Source organism: Phalacrocorax carbo, chromosome 11 (assembly GCF_963921805.1).
Source record: "Phalacrocorax carbo chromosome 11, bPhaCar2.1, whole genome shotgun sequence".
Taxonomy (NCBI): domain Eukaryota; kingdom Metazoa; phylum Chordata; class Aves; order Suliformes; family Phalacrocoracidae; genus Phalacrocorax; species Phalacrocorax carbo.
In genome coordinates this window covers 12,429,915-12,441,314 of record NC_087523.1, presented here as the reverse complement: position 1 = coordinate 12,441,314, position 11,400 = coordinate 12,429,915, and the positions used below count along the sequence as shown (strand labels likewise).

The 11,400-nt window shown below is 52.8% G+C and overlaps 1 protein-coding gene across 1 annotated transcript in view; it reads left to right on the top strand.

Annotated features, from left to right (window-relative positions):
* Positions 1-2,075: 2,075 nt before the first annotated feature.
* LOC104049048 (gamma-aminobutyric acid receptor subunit gamma-4) overlaps positions 2,076-11,400 on the top strand; it is a 44,202-nt gene continuing 34,877 nt past the window's right edge. The window contains exons 1-3 of the mRNA XM_064463165.1: positions 2,076-2,478; positions 7,817-7,965; positions 8,169-8,236. Coding sequence (XP_064319235.1) covers positions 2,423-2,478; positions 7,817-7,965; positions 8,169-8,236 — 273 coding nt within the window. The 5' untranslated portion in view covers positions 2,076-2,422. The remainder of the gene's footprint in view (positions 2,479-7,816; positions 7,966-8,168; positions 8,237-11,400) is intronic.

Sequence of the window (11,400 nt, the reverse complement as noted above, 5' to 3'; positions counted from 1 at the left end):
GCACAGCAGGGTTCAGAAGGGGTTGCAGATGTGCCCAGACTCATACAGGACTCTCTGGCTACAGGGTGGCTTTCTCTGAAAGCACTGCCAACCTTGCAAGGTTTGGGATCCTGGACCAGGGCTGGAATTGTCTCCTTGTCTCCTAGGGCTAAATCCAGCAGTGAGGACTGCACGAGCAAACCCTCATTTACTGTGGCAGCATGGCCCCCTAGGCTCTGTGCTCATGAGGACTGTAAATAATAGGTTTTATTAGTTTGCTGGTTAAACTGAAGTACCAGAAGGGACAAAAAGCATCTTGAATAAAACATTTCATCTCCTGTTTAAGTTTGGAGAATCCCATGACAATAGACCTCAAAACAAATGCCTCTTCAAAGTGGAAAATAGGGGCTGTTTCCTCCCAAAACACTGGTGCAGGACATTTTGTCCTTCTCAGCATTTGGATTGAGGGTGTTTTTTCCTGGTCAAAATCATTCACAGTGAATTTGAAATGGGTTTCTCCCAGGCTGAGCCTGTGCTGTTGATAAATAAGGTGTTTGAAAAGCAACCCTCTCCCCTTGCACCATCAACACACTTCATTCTTATCCTTGGTCCAAGTAAAAGACTCAGTACCAGCTACAACAAGAAACCACTGTAAACGAAGAAGACCAGGGAGCACAGCTGCTTGCGTGCTTCTGGTGCATACAACTGCCTGGAAGGTGTCCCCAAAACAGCACCATAAATGGATGTTGTGATTCCCTGCTGGGACCATCTCCGGCCCTCCAAGTCCTCCTCAGATCTCTCAGTTCTCAGGTGGCAGAAAGAGTGGTCAAAAGAAATCAGTCCTGTGAATTTCCCCACATACCACTTAAATCCTGTGTCTTGAAGGGGAGCTGAGAGCACATATATGAACCTCTGGATTGTATGTGATCAGTTCATGACCAGAATCCTTGACAGCCACAACCTCCCTGTGGCTGCTTTTGCACCTTTCCCAACTTTGGCTTCATCTGCATCCCTGAAGAACTTCTGGGGCAATCCAGTGGCTTGCTTTGAAGCTTAAAGGGCTTTTTTCTCCTTCAGTACTGCTTTGATATTCATTATTTACTCTTTTGACATGTGCATCCTGTAAGCTCTGCCATTCCGGAGCTGGCTTCTTTGCATGCAGTAAAAGAAACGTAATCTGTAGCTGCTTCGTTGCAGGGAAATGCCATCTCCGATCTGCGATGCCTGTAGCTGGCTCCTATGGCTTTGAGTCTGCTCCGATCTCGTGCTTGAGGGCTTAAGGTGATCACTGCAAGAATCAGCAAAGGAGAGCCTGCGTAGGAAGAGCCTTGAAAAATCACACAGGTGTGCTGCTGTTTTTTACTGCTTGTAGTCCTGTATCTCTCCTTGTCCCCACCGAGGCTGGTCCTGGCTATCAGGCACTGAACGTGCCTAGGGAACAGGTGTCTCCCTATCCTGCCGAGCTGAGCAAATGAGGCAGTGGTTACCAGCAAGCTGCAGACGGAGGGCAGAGAAGTGATTTGCCCATGCTTGTGCTGGGAAGGCTGTGGCAAGGCCAGGAGTGAGAGAGCCAGTTGTCCACAGTTCCACTGCAGTACCAGGGATGGTCCCACTCTGTAACAAAGCTGGTTCTGAGCAACTCTCACCCCAAACTCGCCAAGATGGAATCTGTTATTCCTGTTTACAAGTCAGATGCCAGCAGTGAAAGAAATGCCCAAGTGCAGCTTGGCCAACCATGAGCACAGAGAGCGATGGGCCAAAAACCCACGGTCCACCTGTGACCCCCGGCTGTCCTGCAGCTCCTACCCACGCACCCTCCTGGCTTTTTTTTTTTGCAGGACAGCAGCCCCAACAGGTGGGAAAGGACTCTTACCCGGCTGCATCTGCCTTGCAGCTCAGCCCAGCGGGGATTGACGCCTTGCATATTTTAACAATAATTACCCACTCTTTTTCTTTTTTTAGAAAAAAATCCAACTGTTGTGCATTGAAAAAAAAAAAAAAAAGCTACTATTAAGAGAAATCAAGCGCCTCGATACGCAAAGGGGGAGCGAGAGATCCTTACGCCAGCTGACGGTGCTCGCTCCCCGGCAGCGCGGCGCAGGCAGATGCGCGGGTTTGGCTCTGCCGTGCGCGCCCCCCCGCTGGCGCTCAGCCCTCGGGGGCGTGCGGGGGGAGGCAGCCCCTGCGCGGGGAGGTAGGACCCTGCGCCGAGCCCCTCCCCGCCGTGGAGTCGGAGAAGAGATGCCCAACTTTCCCCTTCCTCCCCGGCGGCGCGGCGCGGGGCGCGGAGCGCGGAGCCGGGCGGGCGGCGGCGGGGCTGGAGCGCGGCGCAGCGGGCAGCGGGGGGAACCCGCCGCCGCCCCCGGCCCGGCCCCGCGCTGAGCCCCGCCGGGGCAGCCGCACCGCCGCTGCCGCCCCCGGGGCCGGTCCTCGCCTCGCCGAGATGCCCGGGACGGTGCTGCTGCTCTGCCTGGCCCTCGGGCCGGTCCTGCGCGCCAGGTGAGCCCCCCCCACCGACCGGGACGCCCCCTCCCCGCCTCAGTTTACCCGTCGGGAAGTGGGAGGAGAGGGGGCTGGAGTCTCAGCATCTCTTCCCACGGCCCCCTTCCCCGGCTTCAGCGGGGGTTTGGGCACCTCCGTGCTCCCCGCAGCTCCTTCCAGCCGGCCCGAGGCAGGATCAGGGCTGGTCGCGGCAGCACCTAGTGCCTGCGTGTCCTTTGCACCCCGGGTCCCCCCTTCGCACGCCGGCAATCAAGAAGACATCGCGTTTTCCACCGTGCCATCATCTTGCTGGCCGAATCCTGCCGGGGGCTGATCCCCTTCTGGGGGTGCCCAGAGCAGGACCAGAAGGAGCTTGGTACCTCCTGAGGGCTCCATCCATCACCGGGGCATTTCCACGCAGAGTCGGGCTGGGTAGGAAGGAGCTTGCATTCCCTTCCCTGCACTTCATCCCCTGGTACCCAGAAAGCCCCTGCAGGGCTTGCATCCTGGCAGGAGGAGGGCAACATGGGCTCCTGCCTTGCTCTACAGGTTGGCCCCAGGTCCGAGCTCTGGGTGCCGGCTGGGAGCCTGATGCCAGCCCAATGCCACCGGCGTGCTGGGCGACGAGGCGAGTGGAGGCGTGGGGCTGGCAGATTACGGTTCCCTCGCAGGGCCAGAGGTTCATAGCGCTTGCCTGTAAACGGCTATGAAAGGCCCCATTCACAAGGGTTTTTCAAGTTTCTTTTTCCTGTTTTTTGTTTTGTTTTGTTTTGATTTTTATTTTTTTTTACGATTCCTAGCCCTGCTGGTGAGTTTAATGGCTAGATTGGGGAAAGAACATGTTGTCAGCAGATTATTGTCCCCAGGGCTAGGGGGAAGAGGGATTTTACTGGCTGAAGCTAATTGGCAGAATAAGCCACCTTAAAGCCGATCAAATCCCATTACAAATGCAGTCAGGGACAGGGAGCACGAATCCTGCTACTAGCGGTCTGCTTTGCCAAGGCTTCCCGACCTCGGGTGTGGGTAGAAAGTCCGTCCCTGCCACGGTCCTCCAGTGCTTGGCGTTCCTAGGGTCAAGGCAGCAAGAGCTGCCCCGTGGTTCATGCCCTGACACCCAGACGCTCACCAGCCTGCTGGTGCCTGGGGGCACTTGAGGGCAGAGAGAGAGGTCAGTGGTGGTCCTGGTTCCTGTGCCCCACCATCCCTGCAGCACCCAGCCACAAACACTGCATTTTGAGAGGGTGAGTCGTAAGCTACAAGATCACATGGAAGAGCAGTTGTGTCACGTATTCATATGCTACAAGATTTACCCTGTAGCTGGCCCAGCTTCCCTTCTGCCCAGTCCCTCATGTCTACCTCTTCCCTAAGCCCTGCTTTGCCAGGAGCAGTGTCTGTACATGTTTGGGGGGTGATGGAGTGGGAAGAGAAAGCCTGTGGGAAAAGGAGAAAAGGAGCAAGTCACATCAGGGTCTTACTCTGCATTCACTGCATTTTTCCTGGCTGCAGCTTGTGGGGGGTGAATCTCACCTACCCTACACTTGACGGTGGGTGCTGGGTGAGGAGTCCAGTTCAAGTGCCGCATGTGTATGAGCTCTTCTCCCAGCACAAGCTGCAAGACCTGTCTCATGGTGCTGGAGCGGGCTGGATGCTTTGTGCTGGGTGACTCAGCACTCCCCAGATGGTCCCCCCCACCACAGAGCCTAATTCACCAGCTTTTCCCAGGGCACTGTCTCAGCTGGGACCAAGCACCCAACTATGAGCCCTGAAGGCAGGATCCCCATATACCATCACACCACTGGAAAGCTGGGCTTGACAGATGGTTGAAACTGTGCAGGCTTGACCATTGGGTATTCACAGAGCATGCTGTGAAAAGAGAGGTACAAAGATATGTGAAACAGTTTATTGAGCCCTCTGTCCTTAAATCCTCTGCCTACTTCTAATTTAGAGTAATTTGCCTGAACGTCCCTGTGCCTACACCCCTTGGAGGCATTGGGGTAGGTGGCTAGAAGAACACACTAAGGTGTGGTAATTAGGATTGACCGTGGTGCTCTTCAGCAAAGGGAAATCTTGTTCTTGCATTTGTTGCCCTCTGTTCCTGGGTAGCAGGGGAAATTTTGAGCTGTGTTTGCGGAGGGACTGGACAGTCAAAGTCCTGGTATCTGCATCTGCTCTGGGATGTTCCTGCCTCAGGGCTAGGGATGGCTGGAGGGTGTGTGCCACCTCCCCAGTGCATGCAGGTCTCAGCAGAAAATTTTACTGGTCTCAGACTTTATTAACACACCAGGTTGCAAATAGTAGTGGGTATGCATCCTGGCCAAGCACCATCAGCTGTCCTACCAGGCAAGAAGTGTCTTCAAGTGCTCATGGCAGACGTTGCTCTTCCCGTCCTCCTGCCAAGGGAAACCTTGTCAGACAGTTTGGTCACTGAGGGAGGGAGCCAGCCCCCAGGTCTTCTGGTGGCTTTTACTTTGACCATCAGTGTGCTTGGGAACCTCAGCAGAACAGGTGTCTGCTTGAGTAAAACAGAATTAGGAAGGTAAGGCAGAGCACTGTCCTGCTGTAATGCCAAGGGTTGCCCAATGAGGGGTGTCCAAGTCCATCCATGTATGTGAGTGCATCCGAAAGGACAGCATACCTCCTGCTGTGGGCACCAGCAAGAGCTACCATGGCTCTGACCATGTCTGTCAGACCAGAGTTTCCTTGCAATGTCCCCAGCTCTGCCCTGCCATCATCCCCCTGCCCAGCCCCTGCCCACGCTCACGGCTGTGTCCCAGCCCCACAGCTGAGAGCAGGAGTGCTGTAAGGTGGGTGTTTTGACATTTCTGACAAGTGGAGGTGAGGAAATGCTCTGCCTTTCCTCCTGGCTTCACAGAGACACATGAGAACTGGCTATCCCCTGTCACTTTGCACAAAGAAATGGAGCCGCTGGGCCAGCAAGTGTTCACAGTGCATTGGGGATCACTGCAGCTTTGCAGCGTGACATTTCCATTAGCAGCTGTGGGGTGACATGCACATGTCACCTTAATTCCTCTCCTCTGCAATAGCTCTTGGAGTCTTCCCTGCTTCATTTGAAGTGGGGCCACTGGGGAGGAGGCTTCCATAGGTTGGCATGAGAGTCACACCCCTGACCAGCAAGAGCTGGTGTGTGCCTGTATGTCACAAACACCCAGCAAAAGCATATTTTCTCAATTAAAAGCTGGCTTGCTTATATGCTAAGAGGGCTTAGTATGGTTTAGTAGCCCAGGATTAGCTGCATTAGCAAAACCCCATATTTTTGGTAGTGTCATTGCATCTGTAATAGCGATGTGACTCCCTGGACATGCTACTCCAAGCCTCAGGATGATAATCAGCAGCACTGAATGGGGGAAGGCAAGAAGGCTGAGGTCAGAATAGCCAGCCTGGTTTTGTTCAGCCCTGGAGGGATGTTTCAGACTCTACTGTGGCCTTACAGCTTGCAGGAACTGGATTTTGGCAGAGCAGTGGGACATGCAGAGTTCAGTGCCAGCAGGTGACCTGTCTTGGGATGACTTCAAGTAGGGTCAAGGGAACACTAAGGTAAGGTTTTGGTGTCTCTGTTCCCACTCTGCTAGAGGCAGCCTGCAACACTCAAAAGAGTGGCAGCAAGGGAAAGCAGTTAGGATTGCTTTCCCCTGCCCTGAGCTGTGCTATGGGCAGAGACACATGTCCCTCTTTGGCCCTGCAGGAGCAGAGCTCACCCCAGATTTTAGCTCTGGCCAGCTTTTGGGTGGGAGCAGCGGTGGTCCCCTGTGCTGGATGCCGTGGAGCTGTCTGCTCGGCTGTATGTCGAAGGAGCACCATGGCACGACAGCCAGGCAAGCCCACACTGCCACTGCTCAGATAGGGAAGCGCATCCTGACAGCGTTGCTTAAGACTCCTTAAGCATCATTAGAAAGTGCAGCTCAATCAGACAGGAAACAACAAGCTGATGTGCCAATACCTAACGCGTGGCGGCAGGCAGCCAGCTGCACGCAGCCCAGCCCTGGTCGGGGGACCCATCCCAGTGCCTGAAAGCTGGGGAGATGCAAAGAGTTTTAAAGTGATTGTGAAAGCAAATTTCATCTGGGGTTTCAAAAGAGGAACATCTGATAAATTGACTGTAACATGTCAATTTAATGCTTTTTCCTCCCCTTCAAGTACCTTTGTCAGGCTCTGCCTCCCCAGGCACTGAAGGGAGATGTGTATTGGTGGTGCCTGATTGCACCTCAGAGCTTCGAAGCTCCAGCTGGGAAGTGTCAACACAGTGGCAGTTCCTGCTGCAAGACCCTTGCTGGTGCTGGAGCAGGTGACATGCTGACATGGCAGATGTCAAGGGGGGTGTGCCAGGTGTGGGATTGCTCAGCATCCTCTCCTGCATATGGCTATATCATTCTGGGGCCAATCTTGTGAATGAGCTGCCCAGAGCAGCAGCAGGTGGTTAGAATTTCCCAGCTGACCATGTGGACCTGATTTCATTAGAGGGTTTAGGAAAACTCCTTTAGGAAAAAGGAGGGATGTGAAAGATTTACAGAGGGCAGATCTGAAAGGCAGGGGGAGAAGCTGTTGCTTGGTGGATTATGTCCAAAGGAGGATGCAAGCTTTCCTCACCTGGCTTGGAACTGGAAGATCAGGAAGATAGAGCATCTTTAAATGGGAGCTCATACCAAAGGCTGGGGGGGAAGGGTTGGTGAGTACAGGGAATGGGTTGTGGCAGGTCTTGGCCTGAGGGCAGCAGCGTTTGCATAAGGCTTTAATTTCCCAAGATCTGTGCAAGGCAGATGGCTGGGTTCCTGGCAAGCCAGATGTGCATGCTGCCTCCTTGGTAGTTTTAGAACCTTTTTTCCCTGAAATCCTTTTATTGTAAATGCCTTGCTCCCCCAAAATGCTGTTTGGTCACTGTCTTCTTCCTCAGAGGAAGCTCACTTCAGGTGCAAGCGGCAGGCAGAGCAGCTGAGGTATTTGGGGTTAACATGCAGCTCCAGGCACAGGAGGAGCTGTGGAGGAGGGCCAGGAGTGGAATGGGCAGGAACAGGGAAGGGGCTCCCACACTTTGGGGATAAGCAGTGTGTCTTCAAAGGGAGCTGCTGAGGATGTGGAGCACCTCTTGCTGCTAGTTCTGACTGCTGGTGGCACAGCCCCTGCCTGTCTGGGGATCCTGAAGTGAGCAGAGGTGCCAGGTGAGTTGTGTCTTCTTAGCAGCGTAGCTGAGAGGAGATCCCTGAGTTCCTTATGTTCTGCCTTTTAACAGTGCTGCATCTTCCTCCTTTAGCATGTCTGAAACCCAGCTGTTCTCCTACTCCCACAGAGCACCAGAGAGAAGCCACAGTGATGTCTCTCTGCTTTTGCCTTTTTGCTTCAGGTGTGAGAGCACAGAGGAATATGATTACGATTACCTCAGCATCAATAAAACCTGGGTTCTCACCCCGAAGGCACAGGAGACTGATGCTACGCAGATCCTCAACTCACTGCTGAAGAACTATGACAACAAGCTGAGGCCCGACATTGGCAGTAAGTGTCCCCTGAAGCTCCCTGTGGCCGCAGGTGGTGACCTGGCCTGGCTGAGTCCTGTGTTTTCTATGCTTTTGTGGCTGCTGTAGTTGGTATTTTTGGTGAGATGGAGCCACTCTGATCTCAGACACTGCCTGTGGCTGCAGCCCTTCACAAATGGTCCTGGCTCCAGCTCATCCACACTTATTTCATTTTCTTTGCAGTCAAGCCCACGTATATTGATGTGGATATCTACGTGAACAGCATCGGGCCAGTGTCTGTCATCCAGATGGTGAGTAGTTTTGTTGCTGCAGGGTCATGGTATCAGTGCAGCTGAAGGTGTGGGAGGTAGCTGCCCAGGGCTGCTGGCAGGTTGTGTCATGCTGGCTAGACATGGTGTGAAGGTGGTGTTGTCATGAGAAGAGGTAGATGCATTTCCCTTCCCTTGGGAAGAGGTGCTCTGGCCTGCTGATAGCTGGAGCTGGAAAGGCTTGGCAGCCATCCCTAGTTAGGAGCAAAGTTCTCAAGTGCCCTTGGTGAGCTCAGCAACCCTACCATGCCCACGAGCCCGAGGAAAAGGGTGATGATGCTGTTTGCTCTCCACTGGCCATGTGTGGACAGCCACCTCTGCTTGGTGGCTTTGCCCTCTCCTGCCTGGGAAGCATGCGGGCATCAGGATGCCCAGGGCAAGTTGCACTGCTCTGGCTGAGCCAGTGCGGTGGTGGCTGGGAGGGGGAGCAGCATGATTCCCAGGAGAGCTGAAATAGGTACCTACAGATGGTTTCCATGGCAATGGTCTGATGGTGTGGAACTTGGGTGCCCAGGCCCGGCCTGCGGTGTTGGGGAGGGGCAGGCAGGGTGCCTCGTGTCTGACGGCTCTTCTTCAGTACTTAGCACCTTAGATTGATGCCACCATGACTGCGGCAGTTCCTGCTCATGGCTCAGCACCCTGCTGAGGGACTGCAGAAACACTCAGGAACTGCAGAAACACTCAGCAGAGATGCTCTTTGGTCTGAAGACCCTCCAGGCCACGCACTGGAGAGCAACTCTTGATTATTTATTTTTCACAAATTATTTATTTTCTTGATTATTTATTTTTCACAAGAAACTTCCATTATTATTTTCCCTGTGAAGTCATTTTTACCTCTTCTCTAGCAACAAACATGACTGCTGCCAGGTTTCAAAAGACTTTGATCCACTGGGCAGTGGGTTAGAGAGGGCAAAGGAGAGTACCTCCTAAAAAGCCAGGATAGTTTGTGGGTTTTTTTTGTCTCTCAATGCAAAAAAGAGCAGAAGCAAACCCAGCTCCCTTAATCTGAAAAAAGAAATTTCTGAGGATGGGCATGTTATTTTTAGTTTCCCAAGTAGAAAATTTCCACTGAACAAACCCCTCTAGGGATGGAAGAATGGCATTATAGTTGCAGTACCACTTTCACTCCAAAAAGCATTTTGAAGCAGCCCTTCTGACCAGCCGCTGCCAAGCATGTGCCTCCAAGCAATGCCTGATCGTGAGCCACCAGATGAGCACCTGGCTGGGCGCTCACTTGCACGATGAGGGCACCATCAGGAGGCCTAGCAGGGACAGCTTCAAGGCAAAAATTTTTCTTTCTTTTTTTTTTTTTTTGTGGGCCCAGCCTCCAGGAGGAGAGCCACAGCCCAAGCCATGTGGATGTCATCCCTGGTTGCCTGCAGACACTGCAAGCTCTTCTGTCACGTATGGGTGTGTGGACATGAAGCCACAGCAGTGTCAGGGGAAGGGTGCAAAGGCCGGGTTTACTCACTTCCCTGGCTGTGCCTGGAGGTAAAGCATAAGAGTCATGCTGTAGGCAGCTGTCCCATCTGCTCTGCACTGCCCAAGGGTATGCCAAGAATACCATGCAAAACCACAGTGCATGATATCCTCATTACCTCTCTTTTCCTCTCATCCATTTATTTTACGCCTTTCCACCCCTCTTGGAAGCTCTGCTTTCCTTCCTGTTGCAGAAGCACTGCATAGCCATGCAGGTGGTAACAGTATAGAGTGGCTTATAAAATCCACTTTTGTATCTAGAGTATCTCTTCTCCTAAATGAAGATACCAGGCACTGCTGCTAGTCTGGTTTCCTAAGAAACACAGCTTATGCCATGGTGATGGGTATGTGAAAACGTACATAGGTCCATCCCAGTCTTTCAGTATTTTAGATGCACTGGGCTAATACCAGCCATATATGGCTGCAGGTATAGGAGCTTCAGGCATATTCAGCATCTCCTTTATTTTTGTGAAAACAGGATGCAAGGCAGTGACAACAGCCATCCCCACCAAGGAAAAAAACTGTTGTGTGAACTCAACCCTTACTTGACTCCAGAGAATCATATGGGAGAGGGCTGCTGAAGATAGCCCCAACTGTTCCTAGAGCAGCTCAGTGTTTAGTTCTTTCTAAGAGTCAGCAGAAGCTTTTACACTTCATGAAGTGGGACTCCACAACTGCACGGGATCCCAGGGCGTCCCAGCGCACTTAATAAGAGCCAGGAATAAGAAGGCAAGACTGGCACTTGGAATTGCCTACACCTGCAGGGCTCTCCTGGGGAAGCTGCTGCCACAGGGCTAATCTACTCATCTGCAGCCTTCCCACCTGAGGAAGGTATTGCCATTTGTGGGAACGGCATGGTGAGGAGCTGCTTAGGCAGGGCAGGAAACCACCTGGTGTAGTCAGTTGAGGGATTTTATGGCATCAGTCACAACTGGCTGCACTGTCTCTCCAAAGTGCCCAGATGCTACAAGTCCAGGGGTCCCTGCTGGGTCCCAACAGTCACCAGTGATCTGAAGACACCTCCATATGACTCCCCAGGTAGACTTTCCATGGACAATCTCCCCTTCCCCATCCCCTTAGGTAACTCCATAAGCTTGAATCTGCGTTGCCCTTGAGCTTTAAAACCCTGAGACGCTGGCGTGATATTAAAGGTACTGAGGATAGCTAGACCCAGGTCTCGTAGCCTTGGATGGCACCTTTCTGCCATCTGTACTCTGAATACCTCCCCTTCCTCATGACAGAGGCTGCATCTTGCTATAGTGTCTCCTGAAGCAAAAGAAAAAAGAATGGCCTTGACAAAGCTGCCAGTGTCACCTCTGGAGTTGGCTGCCTCACCCACTTGTTTTGTGTTTGTTTGCTCTTCCATGCTGATGCAATGAATTAAGTCATTCTGTGGGTCGTGCCAGCCACTGGCAGGCTGGCATCAAGCGTATGATACAGATTGTCTCTGCTGGGGACATGTCATTCCCACTTTGTCCCTTTTTATATAGCTTCTGTCACCCTGAGAAGCTCTGCCTTCTTCCAGCTATCAGGCCCATCCCACGTGCCTGATCCTTCCCTTCTCCCATATGCAACCTGAGGAAATGCGCATTTCTGAGGGAAGGGAATCAGAATCTGACTTGGAGCTAGATCTCTCCTGAGCCCATGGTGAGATTTCTCTCTGCTGC